General features: G+C 45.2%; 1 protein-coding gene across 2 annotated transcripts in view; it reads right to left on the reverse strand.

Annotated features, from left to right (window-relative positions):
• Window positions 1-20,413, reverse strand: part of CFAP74 (cilia and flagella associated protein 74) — a 38,320-nt gene that overhangs the window by 7,244 nt on the left and 10,663 nt on the right. Inside the window, exons 13-28 of one of the 2 annotated variants that reach the window (XM_064730782.1) lie at window positions 20,140-20,310; window positions 19,557-19,675; window positions 16,815-16,881; window positions 16,320-16,409; window positions 16,027-16,200; window positions 15,115-15,262; window positions 14,118-14,230; window positions 13,482-13,604; window positions 11,699-11,820; window positions 8,301-8,429; window positions 5,328-5,415; window positions 4,807-4,980; window positions 3,512-3,645; window positions 2,668-2,920; window positions 1,071-1,178; window positions 282-457 (exon numbers count right to left, since the gene is read on the reverse strand). In XM_064730782.1, coding sequence (XP_064586852.1) covers window positions 282-457; window positions 1,071-1,178; window positions 2,668-2,920; window positions 3,512-3,645; window positions 4,807-4,980; window positions 5,328-5,415; window positions 8,301-8,429; window positions 11,699-11,820; window positions 13,482-13,604; window positions 14,118-14,230; window positions 15,115-15,262; window positions 16,027-16,200; window positions 16,320-16,409; window positions 16,815-16,881; window positions 19,557-19,675; window positions 20,140-20,310 — 2,189 coding nt within the window. The remainder of the gene's footprint in view (window positions 1-281; window positions 458-1,070; window positions 1,179-2,667; window positions 2,921-3,511; window positions 3,646-4,806; window positions 4,981-5,327; window positions 5,416-8,300; window positions 8,430-11,698; window positions 11,821-13,481; window positions 13,605-14,117; window positions 14,231-15,114; window positions 15,263-16,026; window positions 16,201-16,319; window positions 16,410-16,814; window positions 16,882-19,556; window positions 19,676-20,139; window positions 20,311-20,413) is intronic. The other variant, XM_064730783.1, reaches the window with a different exon arrangement.

Below are 20,413 nucleotides of genomic sequence, written 5' to 3' on the forward strand. Positions count from 1 at the left end.
TGGCTCAGCCCCACCCCCGCACAGCCCCAGCTCCTGCTCCCTGACAGATTCTTTGAAGTCTTCAATCCTTCTGATGCATAAAGGGATTCTTTGCCTCACATGAGAGGGTACAGCTGTGTGGCTCACAAGCAGCACTAATTTTGGAAACAGCCTCTGCAACACAGCTGAAGCTGTTCCCTCTCCAGTTTGCTTTCTTGTCTACCTACAGTTTTAGTAGATTTATTAAACTACTTCTAAAGAGAATGCTGTCTGTGTAGTACAAGATGCTTCTGTTGACTTACTCAGGCTTTAACTCTTCTGGTTTTGGCTCTTCAGGGCTATGTACAGAAGCCAGGCTTTTCCTGCTTCCAGCCCTTCCTCTGGAGACGGAAACACTCGATTTATTTCGTTCTTTTTGTTCTTTCTTTGAATCTTTCTTCTTTTTGCCCACTGGAGACTGAGGGGGATCACTGGGAATCTGAGCAAGAGAGGAGTGAGCAAAGACACAGAGCAAGGAGGTGACACAGAGCAGGGGACAGGGGACAGCAGGATGATGGGTACTGTGTGTACCCACACACACAGTAGCTACTACAGACAAATTTCCAAAAGTATAAAGTCTAAAAATTGGGTTGAAATGGACATATTTTACTCCCTCTTAGAGTAAGAGGTCTCCTCTTGGAGCAGATGAGTCTCTCATGGGAATTTTACCTGTTTATCTCCCAATCCAAGACAACCACTGCTGCTCACATAACTGAACTAGGGGTTGCATATAAATTCCATGGATGCTGTAAATCTTCAGCAAGTTTAGAAGCTTTTTATTTTCTTTTCTTTTTTTTTTAAGAGTATTTCAGTTGCCAATAAAACCCTCTAGGAATAATTGTGAGCACAAAATTAAATGATTGCTCAGTGAACAGGCCACACACTGAGTGCACACATGATGCATCCCTCACCCTTCATGGGCAGGTCCCCCATGGACCACAAGCTTGGGCTTCATTAATATGCAAATAATTTTATGATAAAAATACCATCCAGAGCAACAAATCTCTGGAAGTGGCAGACCAGCAGCATGTGCTGTTCTTAGCATTCCTTACTTGTGCTGCTGCCTGTGGCACAGCTGCTGTGCTGAGCCTCCGCGCTGCCTCCTCCCTGACGAGCTGCTCGGGCAGCGCCGGCCTGAAGGACACTCGGACGGAGCTTTTCTGGCATGGAGAGCACACACAGGAGGGGCTGGAGCCCAGGAAATGCCTCTGGCTGCCCTGCAGGGCTCCAGACCCTGCCCAGGGGGCTCAGAGACCCTGGCACAGAGCCCCAGAGCCCTGTGACTGTGATTGAGCCCTTGGAAAAAACAATCACCAACCTTAGAATTAGAATTACAACCTTAGAATTACAAGCCATGAAAGTTTAAGTAGGATGATAGTGAATTTATCACAGGGTGAAAAACAGATTTTTGGGGTTTTTATCATGGGGGTTCAGGGGGCACAATGGAGGAATCTGGGTGTGTCCAGCCTTTCTCCTTCTTCTTCTTGGCCTCCATCTTCTGGGTGATGGTGGCATTTTTGGGTTGGTTTAGAGTAGAAGCTCACTGACTAACATAGGTGATGGGTATTGGGAAGTTATGGTAAATAATGTACCTGTAGATTTTAGTATAGAATGATAACACCAGTGTGCCTCTGTCTGACCTGCTGAGTGGACCTTGGCAGGTCAGGAGAAAGAATTTTAGAGATAAGAAACAATAAACAACCTTGAGAGTGAGAAATAAAGAGTTTTGACTCCTTCTTCAACCACTGGGCTGGGAAAAGAGACTTTCTGACACATCTGGGGGTCACTGTGAGCAGCAGGGATCCCGAGAAGGAGTGAGGAGGAGGAGGAGTGATTCTCAGAAGGAGTGAGGGCACAGCTCAGCCCCAGGCACCTGCAGAGCCCCACAGGAGCACCCCCAGTTCACCCCCAGTTCACCCCTGCTCAGAGGGAGCCCCAGCAGCCTCAGGGTAAGGGCACCTGCTGCTCTCTTGGATGTCCAGGATGTTGCAGTGGGCTGGGTTTACATGGGCAATACTTTTGATATTTAAACATTCTCCACATAAATCACAGTGACAACACTCCTGTCACAGATATATTTTATGAAAAATCCTTTTTTTTTTAGGATTTTTTCTCCTGAGAAGCCAAGAGGCCTCAGAAACAACATGTAAACAATGATTATCTGCTGCTGTGGAATGCAACAGGTGCATCTGTGATTGGTCTCATGTGGTTGTTTCTAATTAATGGCCAATCACAGTCCAGCTGTCTTGGACTGTCTGGTCAGTCACAAGTCTTTGTTATCATTCTTTTTCTATTCTTAGCTAGCTTTCTGATGAAATCTTTTCTTCTATTTCTTCAGTATATTTTTAATATTATATATATATATATCATAAAATAATAAATCAAGCCTTCTGAAACATGGAGTCAACATTCTCCTCTCCTCCCTGGTCCTGGGACCCCTGTCACATCCACCACACACTCCCATAAGGCATTAGCCAGATTTGGTGCTCAGCCCTCCCGTCTGATTTAAAACATTCTTTGAAACAATACAAAACATTCCAGCTATTCCAACAACAACTGCTGTTTGGAGCTGTGTTTACAAGCGACAGCTTTGTGAGGATGCAATGATCAAAGCCTTGGCACAACAGCCAACACCGAAAGTGCATTTACCTGCCCGGGCAGCACAGTTCCCACAGAGGGAGCGATGCCCACAGGGCACTCCTGGGGCACGTGGAACTCAAAGGAAGCGGGGCCAGCTGGGCCAGGGCTGCCCGTGCCCGTCCGTGGCACAGGGTGGGAGCTCAGCACATCCACCGTGGCTGAAGACTCCGAGTTCAGGGCTGTAGCAGCAAACTGAACCAAGGAATGAGACAATTCAAGAGGTGGGTGGACTCCAACTGCTTTGCATGACAGCTTGAATTGTCTAAAAATAAACACATGATAAATTGTCTCAGCATAAAATAGTGTCTTAATCAGCCCGGAAAATAGGGAGCTAATCCTGTAGTCCCTATTTAAGCAGAATTTCAAGCTTGCAATGGGAATTTTGCCTAAAGATGAACAATAATACTATCTATTTTTAATGCACAATTGGCCAGAGTCCCTGCTTGAATTCTTCCTCTGTGAACTTCTGGAAATACATCCAGTCAAATCAAAGTTTATGCCATCATTATTGCAGTAGCAATGGCTTAAAGCACAGAGCATTTTTACAAAAAAGAATTCCTTCAGTAATTGTGCTGAAAAAGCAGCAGAGCACTGCAGGTTGAGGGGCTGGAGCTTTGGTGTGGGACAAGGAGAAACTTCAGGAGGGGTGGGAAAAGTCACCTCAGTGAAGGCAGATGTGAAAAGCAAGGATGAAACCAAGAGGAACTGAGCAACTTCTGCAACTGAGAATTCCCACCTGCCCCAGGTGCTGATCCAGCCTCGCCTCCCCAGGGCAGGCAGGGATTCAATCTCTGAGCTGGGATAGCAGTGAAATTCAGATTTTAGCTTCCCTGCTGTCCATCCATGAACACACCTGTTGATCTCTGTCCTGCAGGTGAGCTCAAAGCTGTACTCTTTTGCCTTGGTGGCTTTAAAGATTATGTCCAGTGTCAGGCTTTCCAGGGGAAGAATAATTCCAAATCCATCGTTGGGTTGAACTTCAACAAACTTCAAAATGGCAGGATAAGAAATTATAAATTAATTTATCAGTTTACTAATAAATTAAAATAAGATAATATTAGCAAGATCTAAAAAAAATTGTTATTAAATGTGGAACTGTCAGGAAAAGAGAAACCTTCCAGGGAGAAGTTTTTGTCTGAGTCAGTGCCCAGAGTCTGAGGGGCAGATTTCTCATCTCAAAGTAACTCAAAAGGCATTAAATCCATTAACTGAGATTTCAGGAGAATTCCTTCCCCAGCTTCTTCCCACCTGTGGAAATCACCTTGCTCTAATGTTTATTTACTTTTCATAGAAAACGGAATGAAATATGGTGAAAATGGCAGCAGGTGCCCTGAGCCTTTGAGGGCTGATTCCTGTGTGGGGCAGGGGCAGGAGCAGTTCCACAGCCACAGCTGGGCAGTGCTTTGTGCTGGAGCTGAAGATGGTTCTAGAAAGTGTCCCCAGCACACTTCAGGCTCCTCAGGAAACACATCCTGGGGAGTAAAGCTTTCCTGAAGCTCAAGTTAACAATTCCTTTCAGCTACTCCTTGACTTTAATCCCTAAGGCAGCTGAGAACAGGACAATGCCCAGTGAACTGCCAGGGTCCTCCAGCTCTGATGCCAACATGCCCAACATTTCACACTGTGATCACCTCACCCTGCTCTATGGAGCTTGAAGAACAAATTTTCTCCAAAAAATTACTCAGAGACCCAGCCCACATGAACCCAGCAGCTCCTGTGATTAAATTTGTGCTTCCACATCAACTTCTAACACTCGGAAAGTGCCCAGGCATGGCTTGGGATGGTTCCAAGGAGTGTTTTAAAGGGAAGCCTTTGGGCATTTGGTGCAAAGTGGGCACATTCCACAGCCACAGCCCCAAGCCTGTTTTATTTAGGGGTAAAAGTGTCCCAGGTGTTCTTTTAGGAGATCTCTTGGTGTAAAAACCCAGGAATTCTGACAGGAGAAGGTGAGGAACAGGAAAATCTCCTCACAGGGATTTGCACTGTGTGGGAAATGCAGAGGGAGAGTCACACACTGCAGGACAGAGCTCCAGCAGGATTCCCATGCAAGAACCAGTCATGATTTATTTACACTCACACTGAACACGTTCCCATGACACTGAAATCTATTTTGACAGCAGAGGGGGTGTGTGTGGGATCAGTCCATACCTCTGGCAGTCCCACAAATCCAAACTCCTGTGGCAAGATGGATTTGTTTGTTAGGGTGACATTTGCCTGCACAGCTTCGTAGATCGTGCAGTACCCAAAGCTGATCTGTGCTGGGCTGATTTCCAAATCAGAAGTAGTAACAATGGCATGGACAGTAAAATTCACTTTTTTAGCCTGAAACAAATGCAAGAGAACAGGATAAAAACCTCCATCTGTGGGTTGTGAGGACAGGATTTAAATGAAATGTCATCCAAAAGGAAAAGTGCAAGAAAAAGTTACTCTGTTCCTTGACAGTTACATGAGATCAGTACTGAGGAGAAAGGATTAAACTTCCTAGATTGCAAATACGAGACAAGAAAAATGATCAAATCTATATCAGCACTTTAAGCATCTTTAACTATTACCACAGAGCCTCAATTAGTAAAGAACTAATCTAAAATTAGGTATCATTAAGTGAAAATTCACTAAAATAATTTACATAAATTGTCAGTCTGATAATCAGCATCACAAAAATCCCTGACCTTGTCCACGATCAGGATTGTCACTGGGGCCTCCAGGATTCCTGTCTCTGCATTGAAATAACTCCCTGCATCTTCAGGAAGGGACTGCCTGGAAACCCAAAAGAACAAATCCAGTCAGTGCCATGAAAACATTCTGACTATTTTCTCACTGAGGGGAATAATGAATTTTGGATGGATTATTTATGAACAGAAAGAAAAACAAACTGAATCCTGTTACTTAAGGTCTGAAAGTTTTACTATTCACAGCTTTTAGTCTTCATTTAATTGTCCTCAAATTGGAGGATTCACCTGGTTAAGCATCAACTCCAGTTCTTCACTGAAGGGAATTCTCATTAAAATTCTGCTTGTACAATAAATTCAAATATTAGAGAAAATGGAAAAAGAATGGTGGAAGAAAATGCCAATCAAAAATGAGTGACCTGTGAGGTTCCACCTCCTGACCAGGGGAAAGAAGATGCAGTCAGGTCAGGAATATTCTGGATTTGTCCCAGATTTCCTCCAGCCTGGCACCCCCAGGCAATGCTCTGAGCAGCAGGGCATGGGCTGCACGGCAGTGATGTCAGAGTGATTGACCTTGTACAGTTATATTGGATTTTTTTTGTTTTTAAAGACAGGATTTTGGACACACACAGGATTTGAAGGGCAGTCACAGAGGTCAGCATCCATTTATCTTTTTTTTTTTTTTTAATGCCATCCAGTCAATTAAAATTCTGAAAAATTAAAAGCTTACACTCTAATCAGAATATGAACGCTGTGGATCTTTGCTGCAGCCCCAGCACACCACCAACCCAGGCCAGGCAGGGGCTCCCTCTGAGGTTAATGGTCAGCCTGGGGCAGAACCACTTTGTACCCCAAAGCAGAGATATCAAATGAACAAACCTGGAGCCCAGCAGTGCCTGAGCACCCACCAGCCTCAGAATTCATAAGGAATATTCAGGTTTTCTGTAGGTGAACATCTTGCTGTCACGAGCTCCAGTGCAGAGCTTCAAGCCAAGACAATACAAACCTGGAGCATTTTTAGCTCTGCTGCTCTATTTATATCTCAGAGCACCAGAGTGAGCTGCTTCCTCTTCTTGGGTCTCCACAGTGCTCATGTTCTACTACTACTCATGGAATTGCCTGCAACTCTTTAATGTATTGTTAAAGAACAAAAATAACACCCACTCAGTCACCATGGTGATCCCAAATCTCGCTGTTATTTTGCAATAAGGGTGATGTTCAAAGATGTTGGGAAGTTCTTTACACATTGAACTGAGGTTAAGTGCAAGGGAGGAGTTTTTACAGCTTTTACTTTGTCACAGGACATGTCAATAGCAGAAGAAATTAACCTGATTCATAATAATCCAGAGGGGGAAGAAAATACTTATAACTGTATGGACACAGGGATGGACTCTAAATTAGCTGCTGTACCTTGGGGGAAAGGTTGTGGAATCCTCTAAAAATTTTTATGAAAATGGCACAATTAAAGAGAAGCACAGAAGACAAATCAAATTTAGATTGCCAGGACTAGTTCCAAATGCAGGGAACTACAGGATGTGGTGTTTGGGAATTCTGAAAGGCAGCAGAGTAGAGAACTTGCCTTCAACAGAACAGGAAATGTTGGAGCTGCCAGGAGCTGGGTTTGGGAGCACCTGCCCAGGAATGTCAGTGTGCACAGAATTGTGCACAGAACACTCAGCAGAGCCTCCCAGGCCTTCAGGCAGCTCCCAGCTCCCTCAGCACTGCTGAGTGGGGGCTTCTCTTCCCTCTGTGTCACTTGTGGCACAGCTGCTCTATTAATAGAGCTCCTAATGGCAGCTCCGTGCCAGCCCTGACGGAAATGTGTCACTGGCTCAGTGCTTCCCTCAGGTCCCAGCACTCCCCTGCTTCAGGTCTTTAAATCATCTGTACCCTCAAACAGCCAGATACTTATTTGGTGTGTCAGAAATGCCTTAATCTCATCAAATCTCCTTTCTGAAGCTTCCCCATTTTTAAAGGAAGATTAAGGTTCTAAATCCAAGCTCTGTCTGTATAGAGAGGGACCAGCGCCTCACAGCAGCTGAGGTTCAGGAACTGGGATGTGTCACCATGTTACTGTTGCTGTAATCTGATGGGATTTGAGATGCTGCAACAACTGTAAATACTCTGAGTTCTTTGAATACAAACCTGGTGAAAATGTTGCAGTCAGGATAGAATCCAGAGGTGCTGAGCACATCTGTGAGAATCCAAACACATCCCTGGGACTAAGAACTCACATCAAAGAAGCAGCAGCTTGGCAGCAGCAGTCAAAGCCAAAGACGCTGAATTCCATATGTAATTAATTATTTTTTTAAAAAGAAATGTCCTGCTAAATTCTTTAGGAGGGCAATGATGAGGAAAATAAAATGAACAGCAGCCAATGGGAGCTCTGGTATTTAAATTTTTAGAAACTGGAATTGTTTCCTATCCCTGAGCTATGTTTGTATTTGTAGCTGTTTTGTAAAATGGAGAAACAAAACTTGTTGTGATAAAGCTTTTAGCATCAGATGTCACATAAAACACCATGTGAAATTCATTCAATACCTTCATCATTTGGAGAAAAATGTACCTGGGGAGGAGAGATATGGACAGGAAGCCCAAGCACTCTCACCTTAATTAGCAAGCACAGGAGTTCTTGTCCAGAAATTATTCAATCAGTGATCCATGAAGCAGCCACCTGCCTCAATAACCTCCCCCTGGGCAGGAACAGCTTCCCACAGAGCAGAGCAGAGCAGCCCAGCAGGAGCCGAGGGCTCGCAGTGCCACAGCGCTGCTGCGGCCACGGGGGGACACTGCCAAGCTCATTTCCTGCGGGAGCATCTGGCAGCTCCCAGGGGGCCAGGGGACAGCAGACCCGCACTGCAGCAGCCCCGTGAGCTCCAGCCGGGACAGCAGGAGGGAACAACAACCCCGCTCAGCTTTTCCACTGCCACGGCTGAAATCCTGACAGATTGGAGTTGGGTTAGTGTTGGTTACCTGGGCAGGAACTTGAGCTGGGCACTGAGGGATGACTGAGCCTGGATGTAGCCTGTTTTTGGAAGCAGCTCCATGTGCTTGCTCAGTTCTCTGCACACCTCAAACTTCAAACGCAGCGTGGTTGTTGCTCTGCAAACACATCAGAGGGGCTCAGGTGCCTTTGAGGCCACTTCAGTGACTCTGGAGTCTGAGCCCTCCTGCCCCCAGCCCTGCATTGTAATCAGAACAATCCTGAGCTTCCTTTGAAAGTGATGGGCATGGAAAAGTGCCACAGCAAGCTCACACAGTTGTGTTCTCTTTTAAGTACAGAAAACAAGACTTGGAAGTTCTGTAACAAACGCAGCAAACAGGGCTCAAAGGGATCCACAGAGAAGTGTCAGAGCTCAGCACAGCTCAGCCAGCTCAGGGGCAGCCACAGCCAAGCTATTGTGAAATATCAGCTGATTATTGGCTCCTAACACACACTGGCTCTGTCAGGATCAATAGGATGACTGAACCCTGGTGATTTCCTTCAACAGATGTGACCTGTCCTCCACCAGCAGAGATTCTGCAGGGCTGGCAGTCACAGTGAGCCTGAGCTGGTGCTGCCAGCTCCCCTGCTAAGCCTTGGGATCCATTTGCCCTGGGAACGGCACACTGGGAACCAGGAATGCTCTGCCTGTCTGAATTCTGGCCCTATCACAGCACAGCAACAGCCATGGACCATCCCCTGCCTTGGAATTTTATGCCTAAGTGCAAAATTGCCGAGCAATTTACAAATATTTCAGCTTGTCATTCTCCTTCCCCTGGACTGGTTTCCAAGCTGTCAGGCCAGATGGTCTCCTCTAAATCAACAGCTACAGCAAGTGGGGCTGGGAGCTGCAATGATTTCTGACTGTTGACAATCTAAGAGAATTATATACTACTTCATTAAATCAGTGCAGATTATAACCTGCTGAAGAAATGACTTTTTAAAATTATTTCTATTGAACACAATTCTGATAAGACACTTTCACCCTTCATGCTGCTTATTTTTGCTGCCTGATTGCCACAGTCTTCTTGACCAGAAAAAAAAAAAAAACAAATTAAAACCCAGAACAAAACCAATATTAGCAATATTTTACATTCCAGTTCCAGAGGTTTCTGGGTCTCTTGGAAACTTTATTTTCCCCTTGTGCTACAGGCAAGTCACAGGCAGGCTGCAGGAGGAATTCTCCTCCTGACACACCAAGGGAAGGGGCAGGAGCTCCTGGAGGCAGAATCTGCTCAGGCCACAACAGAAGGATGGAATCAATCCACTTTTGGATAAAAAATTGACACATGGTATTCCTGCACATGAAATACACTGAATTTCAGCCCACCTGACTGTAACAGGCAATTTTTGCTAATTATGGAAATTGGGTGATAAATCAAAGCCTTGACTTGCCAAGGTGCTAAGGACAGGCTACTACATATTAAGTGCTCTTAATTTAGTGCAACTTGGCAAAGGATCAGCAGGATTTTTCCCTCAGTTAAGAAGTTTTGCCCTAAGCAATTTGACAGCTTCTATCTTTGAGATCCCCTTGAACTCTTAAGTTTCATTAGGAGAGTTATTCTGTTTCTATACTTATAAGTTTTATCCCTGGGTTATCTAGACCAAGTAAAATCACTTACATAACAACTTGTGCTTGTCATATCTGTAAGCTGAATTTCTGAGATAACAGCTTTACTCATTTCTTTCCAACTGTGAAGAATCTCTGCAGTCTGTAATTCTGGTAAGAGGTTTAGAATGGATGCCTTCCATAGAACCAATCTCTCCCCCACCCTCCCACAAACCCACCCCAATCCTATTGAAATAGACTCTAAGAAATGCAAATTGTTAAAATAAGAATTCCATAGTGACTGCATTAGGTGGAGGGAAGACACCCAGCACCTGAAGACAATTAAATGTTCCCATAAGTACTTTTAATAGCAGGAAATCTCCAGAAGCCAAGGAGTGGAATATTCCCTTTCTATCCCAGTGCAAACAGAACCAGCCCTCAGATGTGACTGACTTGGACTCTGAAACACCCAGAAATGTTCCCCTGTCACTGACTGGCTGCTCACTCTCTGTGTGACCAGAGGGATCTGTCCTTCCAGGGGAGACCTCAATGGGTCAGGAAAAGCTGCACCTTCCCCATTTTAGAGTGAATGCAAAAGGACTGACATGATTTATCCAGCATCTAGTTCCAGGTCTGGAAAGACTCTCATGAAACTGGCTTCCATATCCTAAGTCTCACCAGGACTTTAATTGAATGCAAAATAGCTGAGAAACAACAAAATATTCCTACATAAAATTCCCTGGCTGAATCAGCCCAATGTGCACTTAATTTTAGATACATTTATCTCCCTAAACATTGAGTGTGCAGATTCCTCATGAGGAAATCGTGGATTTGCTGCTCCCTGGGGCTTCCCAGCTCTCCCCAGGAACAGGAGCATCCCTGGGAATGTGGCAGGGCTGGGGAGCTGTGGGGCTACCCCATAGCCAGGGCTGCTGGTGGGAGTCTGCCTTAGCGGGATGCACAAAATTCCCAGAGCTCAGAGGGCTCAGAGGATGTGCCCCTGCAGTGCCAGGGCCAGGGGCACCCACGGCAGCTCACCCACAGTGCCAGGGGCAGTGCCAGGGGAACCCATGGCAGCTCACCCACAGTGCCAGGGCCCGGGGCAATGCCAGGGTCACACATGGCAGCTCACCCACAGCACCAGGGGCACCCATGGCAGCTCAGCTCAGCTGCAGTGCCAGGGCCAGGGGCAATGCCAGGGGCACCCATGGCAGCTCACCCACAGTGCCAGGGGCACCAAGGGCAGCACATCCACAGTGCCAGTGCCAGGGGCACCCATGGCAGCTCACCCGCAGTGCCAGGGGCAGTGCCAGGGGCACCAGGGCAGCTCACCCACAGTGCCAGTGCCAGGGGCACTCAGGGCAGCTCACCCACAGTGCCAGGGGCACCCATGGCAGCTCACCCACAGTACCAGAGGCGCCCATGGCAGCTCACCTACAGTGCCAGGGGCACCAGGGCAGCTCACCCGCAGTGCCAGTGCCAGGGGCACCCATGGCAGCCCACCCACAGTGCCAGGGCCAGGGGCAGTGCCAGGGGCACCCAGGGCAGCTCACCCACAGTGCCAGGGCCAGGGGCAGTGCCAGGGGCGCCCATGGCAGCTCACCCGCAGTGCCAGGGGCAGTGCCAGGGGCACCCAGGGCAGCTCACCCACAGTGCCAGGGGCAGTGCCAGGGGCACCAGGGCAGCTCACCCGCAGTGCCAGGGCCAGGGGCAGTGCCAGGGGCACCCATGGCAGCTCACCCACAGTGCCAGGGGCAGTGCCAGGGGTGCCCATGGCAGCTCACCCACAGTGCCAGGGGCAGTGCCAGGGGCAGTGCCAGGGGCACCAGGGCAGCTCACCTGCTGCGCACCTCCACGCTGTCCTGGTACAGCCGCCCGTACAGGCAGATCTTGAGGTCCACGTTGGGCTGGGGCACCCAGATGGGCACATCCACAGAAACTCCAATGGCACTGAAGCTCAGCTGGCAGGGCAGCAATGGCAGGGGGTTAGTTGTGTCAGTCTCACATTCTTACTGACTTCCAGCAAGGATTTCTGCTGTAAATTCAGCTGAGTAAAATGTTTTATTATTTGTAGTGCAACAGGTTCTTTAAGGAGGCAGACCTAGGAAAATCATTTGCAAAGTAAACCCAGGATGTTCCAGTGCCCCAGCAGAGAAACACAATTATACTTTGGTATATTATACTTTGGATTCCTGGACAGGGAACATGAAAGAAGAGCATCTGCCCAGGACATTGAGAAGAATTATTTAAAGAGCCTTTAGCTGAAGTGGATGGGCCCCAGTCCAGGCTCCCCTGGGGCTGCAGCTCCTCCAGGCAGCACAGAAATTCAGAGATTGCAGCACAGAAATGCAGGGATTATAGCACAAGACATGCAGGGATTATAGCACAGACATGCAGGTATTGCAGCACAGACATGCAGGAGAGGCAGCACAGACATGCAGGGATTGCAGCACAGACATGCAGGGATTATAGCACAGACATGCAGGGATTGCAGCACAGACATGCAGGGATTGCAGCACACACATGCAGGGATTGCAGCACAGAAATGCAGGAGAGGCAGCACAGACATGCAGGGATTGCAGCACACACATGCAGGGATTGCAGCACAGAAATGCAGGAGAGGCAGCACAGACATGCAGGGATTATAGCACAGACATGCAGGGATTGCAGCACAGACATGCAGGGATTATAGCACAGACATGCAGGGATTGCAGCACAGACATGCAGGGATTGCAGCACAGACATGCAGGGATTGCAGCACAGAAATGCAGGAGAGGCAGCACAGAAATGCAGGGATTGCAGCACAGACATGCAGGGATTATAGCACAGAAATGCAGGGATTGCAGCACACACATGCAGGGATTATAGCACAGAAATGCAGGGATTGCAGCACAGACATGCAGGGATTGCAGCACAGAAATGCAGGGATTGCAGCACACACATGCAGGGATTGCAGCACAGAAATGCAGGGATTGCAGCACACACATGCAGGGATTGCAGCACAGACATGCAGGGATTGCAGCACAGGGCTGTGCTCCCTGCAGTGCCCAGTCTGGCACCAGGGCCCACAGAGCTCAGCCCTGCAAGGCTGGGCCTGCAGAAGGATCTCACAGCAGGATCTGCAGCTCCTTCTGCAGCCCAAGGGACAGCCAAGAGTGGCTGCTGAGCTGCTGGGAAGTTTGTCTTTCATTTTTGGCAAGCTGCTGTGAACTGTTCCAAGCAGAATTTGGCTCCCAATAAAATTGAGAATCACAATATGCTGAAGTGGTAACTAAAGTTGTCATCTCTTCCAGCTTTCACACATCAGCTTCACTACTGCCTCTTAAATAATTCCAATTCTGATAGATCAGAAAGAAAATAAACTAGGTGGGTTGGGAATAAGGGAGAATATTTCCCCATTTATTTCCAGGACATGAGATGTTTTCCAAGAGGATGTCTGATCAAACGGGAATATCAGGATTATTTGCATAGAAATTAAGAGAATTAGCAGGTTTAATAAACATCCTGCATCAGAAATAAGAGCTATGACTCCCATAAAACCACCTAACACATAAATCTTGAGAAGCACATAAATGAGTAGATTTTAAACTATTTCCCACATGGTTTGAAGCAGGTCACTCACTGGTTTGCAGTCTGGGTTGTCAAACAGGATCACAAACTCTGCCCTCACGTCCCCAGGGACAGCTGGGACAAACAGCACTGGGATTTTCACTGAGCTGAAGGGTCCAATCTCACCCTCAGTCACCTGAGCAACAACAGTGAAACTCAAGGAATTGCATAGAAATAAAGGGGCTGTACATAATCACTGCACACACACTCCACTACACCTGCTTTGGAACTAAACTGAACTCTCTATGCACAAGAAAAATCAGAAGCAGAGCAATAAAATGGCTCAAATCTGACATTTCCCAGAAATTCTTCCTGCCCCTCCTTGTCTGTTGCCACCAGACTTTGTTTAACCACAGAACCACATAGCAGAAAAAAAGAATTAATTGTGGCAAATGTGAATTGCCACAAAAAGTTCTGTTAAAAGGTCTTAACCTTTTTTAGAACAAAAAGTTAAACCTTCTGTCTCTATAGATCAAACCTTCTGTCTCTATAGATCAAAAGAAAGGGGGAAAGTGCTGTGATTTCATTTTAAGAATTAACTGTGATACAGTGATGTCCAGTGGGCTTGGAATGACCATGCACTTGAGCAATTTATTTGATGCAGGCTCAGCCTAGTGAGATCTTGTCTGGATCTCAGGATGTTCATTACCTTTCCAAGCATAATTTCAACTGGTATTTCTTCAGGAGAAACTTCCATTAAATTATCTTCATGGTCTCTGTCCAGATGTGATCTGGTATTTAATTCTCCTGGACCAAGTTGTTCTGGGGAAAGAAACAAACACAAAACAAAATAAAATGCTGGATATCCGACAAACAATATCCAACAAGGCACAAGTACATTAATTTGAGTCAATATTGCAAATCCAGGCATGTATAGCTGTGGTGGCAAAATCTGAATGTCTGCAAGGAAATATTTGTTTGGCCATCCAGCTTTAGTCTAATTTGGAGCCTTCCACTGAGTAACAACATGAATGGTTCAAAAATACAGACTCAGCTGCAGTGGGGATGGCCTTCAAGAGCAATTTCAGTGGGATAAAGGAATGCAGCCAGAAGGACCTGCAAAAACCACCCACAGCCTTCCCATGGAACCTTCAGCTTCCTGAAATTGGAATCAGTATTGGGGAGAAATGTTAAAGAACACAGATAAGAAGCAAATTAAGAAAGTTTTTCATCTACAAGACTGGATTTTATTAAGCACATAGTAAACATTAGGAATGAGATGGAAAATGTCTGAGGAGGTTCATCTTTCTGCTTCCTTGTTCCTAGAATTACAGACTATAAAAATAAACCTGTCATGTGGATTGCTATTCTGAGAAGTGGGGATTCAGTTGCTGAGACAGGGATGATGTTAACAATTTTGCAATTTCTGAAGCTGGTTGGGTTCTGTGTTCTTCTGAGTTTGAATTGTTGATCACTAATGAGCACTGAGGTTCTCTGCTGCTTTTGATATAATGGTGTCAAACATTATTTTTAGTCATTTTCCGTGAGGCAGCACACAAAGAAATCTAACATTACTCCTGCAGTGATGAGCTACTCCATTTACTGGGTAACTTTGCAAACTGAACTGCTCAGTCCTTTCCAGGAGATTAAGCTGGCTAAAGCCTGGCCTGGGGAAGGCAGGGCTGGGTTCCACAGCATCACCTCACCTGTGGCACTGCTTCTCTTGGGCTCCTGGGCTGCACTGGGGGTCATTCCCTCCCTGGGCTCAGCACAGCTCTGGTTTGGATCCCCAGCTGCCACAGGGCCTGTGCTGCCTTCCTTTTCCTCTTCAGAGTCACTGGGATATTCAGTGACCTATTGGGAAACACAGAGATGGATTTTCTCCCATGGCTGCTCCTCTGCCTTGCACCAGCTCCAGTTCTACCCAGCAAAAGTTTTATGCAAACCAGATTTGTGTTTTCTTGCAATAGTTCCATGTTATAAATGGAGAAATGTGTTGCACTTTTCAAGAACTGCACATTCTACCAGACCTTTATCAATGAGCAGATTGGATTTTTTGCTGGCTGCCCCAAACAGGTAAATAATGGAACAGGAGCAGTGCAGTGCAATGCCAGTTACTTTACAATTAACAAAACCAACATTTTTCTAGTGGAAACCCAGGCAGTTTTATGTCAAAACTAAGTCTGGTGAAACCAGCCCTCTCTTTATCACACCCCTCACTTGATTGCTAGTTTTGCAGCAGTTCACATGTTTCTGCCTTCCACGAGTTGAGATTTTTAATGACTCTGTCAGAATCTCCTCTTTTAACTGAAGTATTTTCTCCTAATTGTCAGGAATGTGGAGAAAATGGGAATCGTGACATAAATTACTAAAATACTTTAAAAAATCAGCATTGCTGGTTTCCCCATGCCTCACAAGAGAATTGCTTTTACCTTCCAATATTTGGGTCTAACAGATTATATTTACAGCAACCCAAATGTACTAAAGGTTGGACGTGATGAACTTCCCAAGTCCTTCTGACCTGAGCTGCTTTGTGACTCTGCACAAACTGCACAAACTGCACCACATTTCCAAAGCAGAACATTTCTATTCCTTCAGGGAAGTGCTTTTGAACCCACCACGATAGCAGGAGCAGCTTTTGCTGCTGCTCTGAGGGTACTTGTGGCACCTGGTGACGCCCAGACTCGGAATGTGGCTCCCAGAGCGCCGCTGTTTGTCAGGGTGATGGGCCGTGAAATTGTCTCTCCCACCACAAGGCTGCCAAAGTCAATGAGCTCCTTATCCAGAGCCAGCTGTGAGAAAACAAACCATTAATTACCACTGGCCTACATAGCACTAATGTCAATTAAGTGAGCATCAGCTTTTTATAATAATAATTATATTATCTACATGCTCAAAAGAAGTCTCTTACCATGCAGGTTTTGACTGTGCATTTCAGTGGAACAGAAAAAGAACCTGTCTGGGCCATAAACATGATTGCTCCTTCCAGCCCTTTATTTATCTAGAAAACAAAACAGAAAAAAACCCCTAAGTAATTTCAGAAGATTTAGCCTGATGAAAAATATTTTCACTCATTCTTTGAGTACCATATTAAAATTTATCTTTACTGATTCCATGTTTCCACTTTAAAACAGTCTTTGTGACAGCTTGGTTAACTTGAGCTGGGCAAGATTATAAATATTTGGAAACTTGCTCTCATTTGGAGGCATTTTTCCAAACATGTCCTCAGAATTTGCCTTATGACAATTTATCAGAGCTTGAACATGCACACAGCTGTCCCTGTGCAACAGTAGCTCTTCTAAAAATGTAGGGTTTTTTTTTCTTGTTAACCATTAAGAAATTCAGTTAATAATGGTTTTAATCAGACTAGTGGCCTTTACTAGGATTCTCCTCACTGTGCACTTACCATTGGCTTAAATGTTACCAGGAATTCACAGGACATCCCAGAAGACATTTTGCCAGGTGGGTCAAAACTATGAAGATAATGAAAATAAAACTCCAAATTAAAGCTGTGGATGGAACACCCAGCTCCTGCTCTGGTAACAATGGCAGATTGCTTTTTTTCCCCCCCTCACTTGGACTAATTATTAGAAAAGTCAGAATGAGTGACAGATTAATGAAAGGCTCCAGAACCCTGCTGCAACTGGGAAACAACAAAGGCTGATTCTTTATTAAGGTTTTATTCAGAACGACTCCAAGTGCTTTTAAAAGGCAAGACAGGGACTGCAGCCAAGGAGGTGAAGCTGAGGCTCAAAATCAGCAAGAAGAGGTGGAACTGCCCAGTCAGACAATTAGGAAGCAAATTCTCCCATTATCCATTTTAATGTTGCTCTGTAACATCTCCCCTGTCCAAGCACAAAATGAAGAGGAAAAACCCAAGGAGGGAGCTGCAGATGATTAGAGAATGTGCTGCTTGTTGCCAGCTGTATCAAAATTATCTTGAATAGAATCTGCCACTCATTTCATGGTCTGTGTGAGGCAGGGAAAATGCCCAGCAGAAGACAAGACATCTCCCAGCTGCACTGTAAATGAAATGATTGAGGCACCCCTGGAGCCTGGCAGAGCAGCCAGAGGAGATAAGGAAGTGCTGTCAGCCATGGGAGCCCCTAAGCCAAGGGAGACATGGAACACACTCGCCCTTCACAGCTTTATCAAAACAAAATTCAACTCAAACCTAAGCAAAATGAAACTTTTTCAGAAAGGGAAACACTTCAGAATTTAGGAGCTTAAAATGCAGACAGGGAATAAGCACCTGCATGCTGACCTGCTGAACAGATCCTGGTTGTTTCTCCTGAGGAGAACTTGAAGGAATGGTTCTTTATTTCAAATGTTACCTTGATAAAATAGTTCTGATTTAGAGCACAAAGTATCAGACACAGAAACCCACACAGAGCCACTGTGCTAAGGAGAGGTTCCTTGGGGTGGAATGCTGCTCATTTGAAGCACTGGGATAAAGCTTTTTATCAGCAAATCCAGCCCTGTCACTGATAACAGCTCCCAGGTGCTGTCTGTAAATACCTGGGCACTGATTTCAAGGACAGTGACACCATGACAAGATCTGCTGGGTGTTTTCAAAATACTTGGCAAAACTATTTTGTAACAAACAATTTATGTCTGGTTCTACCAGAGATAAGCTTTATAGAGATCAGTGTCCACAGGTCTGTGCTCTGCTGATCAAATTATAAATAACGTGAAAATGGAGAATAAAATCTTAGATTATTTTTGCTAGCTGTCCTGCTGGCAAATGTAAGGGTAACCAATTGAATTTTAAAAAGTTAATTAATTTATCAGACATTGAAAAATCATTCACAACTCTTGATATTTGGAGAATACTTTGAAAGGCAATTACAGCAAGGAAAGACTTAGGCCTTTCAAAAAGCATTGTTTAATTTTTGGTGAAAAACCAGAGGTGCTGATTACCATATGCAATTGTCCAACATACTAAATGAGAGAAAAAAATCAATCTTTGAGAGCAGGAAACCCTCATTTTGTCGGATTAGCAGCTTCAGGCTTTGTCCCAGAAATTAGACACGTGTAAGTGGGTCAAAATTAAATCCCCACACGTGATTTTGAACCAACCATGAGCAGGTTTAGGAGCTGAAGGGCTCTGCTGTGTCCTGCTCAATCATCCACCTCCACAGGCTGGGAATGAAGAGCTCCACACCTCTGGAGCAGCTGGACCCAGACTTTCCAGCTCTCCAGGGATGATGTTCAGTCAGGAACTCTCTGTTCACATTCCTGGGGACTCTGGTGGGGACAAAGTGGGCAAGGAATGGCTTCACCTTGGGGCATCCTGTCCTTATCAGATGATCCAGAAATTCCAGGGGTGGTTTATCCCCACAAGGACAGTGGGCAGTGAGCTGGGAGAGGAGCTCTGGAGATGAAATGATTTACAGGGGTGAAACAACTCATTTATTCCCTGGGGTGTCACTAAACTGTCCCACAGGAGCCTTCTCCAGGCCAGCAGAAGGGTTGAAACCTGAACTTCTCTGTAAGCCAAAGGAATTCACCTCCATGTCTCCTATTTGTCCATAAGCTTCACTCACACACAGGAACTTAAGCATTTTTTCACTTTTAGAATTCATAGAATTCCAGTTAAATAAATTCTTTTCACTACTTCAATTTTTAGAGAAATACTACTTTTCACAACTTGCCTTTTATATATTCAAAAGCTCAATCCAGCTCCAGAGAGAGCTGGAGTCTGAATTCCTAAAAAGAAACATTTTGTGGATACCTCCTTTTGTTTATTTATAAACAGTGAGATAAAATTATCAATATAGTTAAACTGAGACTAATTTGCAATCTCCCAAGTAGACACAGTGCTTCATTACATAACCTGGCAGCAGGATTACAGGAATAGATTGATGGGAAAGACCACAGGATTGCAATTGAAGTGTTCTTTGCTCTGAGATTGATTTCCTTTATTTCATTAATTTTTCCCTTCCTTTTCTGTTGAATTAAACTGTGTTTATCTCAAGCCACAAGTTTGACTTTTTTGCCCCCCATCCCACTGAGGAGGGAGTGAGGAGCTGCTCTGTGGAGTTTCTCTGCCTGCAGGGTTAACCCATGACAAGCAGAAATTTCAGTTGCTGCAGAACTGGGTTCTTTAGGTACAAAGGTCAAACAAATCTGCAGTGAATTTACTTACTGAACACTGATGGAGTCCTTGAGACATTCACTGATTCCCACCAGCCTGCAGTAATTAACACTGTAGGATGCATTTGTCAAAATTATCTTCTTTTTGTAGATTTGACCAACATCAAAATCCTTGGGAAGCCAAACACACCAGGTGAGTGTCAGAGACATGATGTCACATTCATGGTCTGAGTTATTGACAGTTCTGTGAACTAACTGAGATTTACCTGCATGGCAGTCACCACTTCTTTAAGGACATTATTTTACAGTAATAATGTATTTACAAACAATATACAAGTACAGTCATGCTGCCCTTCAAAGAAGACAACACAATCCAACAGGAGCTTTGATAATCAGCTCACCTTTCTGACAGTATTTAAACTCCCCTAAAAAATGAAGTAATTATAGTTTAGATAGTAAAAATAAGTAATTTATTTAATCTACCACTTAACAAAGAGATTGTTAGAGAAAAAGGCAAGAGCAGTTTCAAATTTCACTACAAACCTATTGAAAGTTGCAACAGATTTTTGATGAAGACATTGGGATGTAGCTCCAGCAGATTGCTCTGTACAATTCCATGCAGAATGGCCACTGACCTTGAAATGAATGCAGCTGGGTTTGCTGTGGAAAGCACAGCCCTTGTGCTCCTGAGCAGGCACACTTTGCTTGTAAAGAATTCCAGTCTGGAGTTTCTCCTTTTCTTTCTTAGCCATTTGTGTCCTTATTGTCCTGAGAGCCAACTGTGTTGGATCTTCAATTTTGGCCACCTAAAAAGGAACATGCAGAAAACCACCAGATCTGTGTGTGAGCACAGAATCTGCAGCTCCAGTAGAAAAATCTGCAAAAGGAATCTTCCAGCACCTGTCTGGC

This window comes from Zonotrichia leucophrys, chromosome 21, assembly GCF_028769735.1.
Source record: "Zonotrichia leucophrys gambelii isolate GWCS_2022_RI chromosome 21, RI_Zleu_2.0, whole genome shotgun sequence".
In the NCBI taxonomy this organism is placed as follows: domain Eukaryota; kingdom Metazoa; phylum Chordata; class Aves; order Passeriformes; family Passerellidae; genus Zonotrichia; species Zonotrichia leucophrys.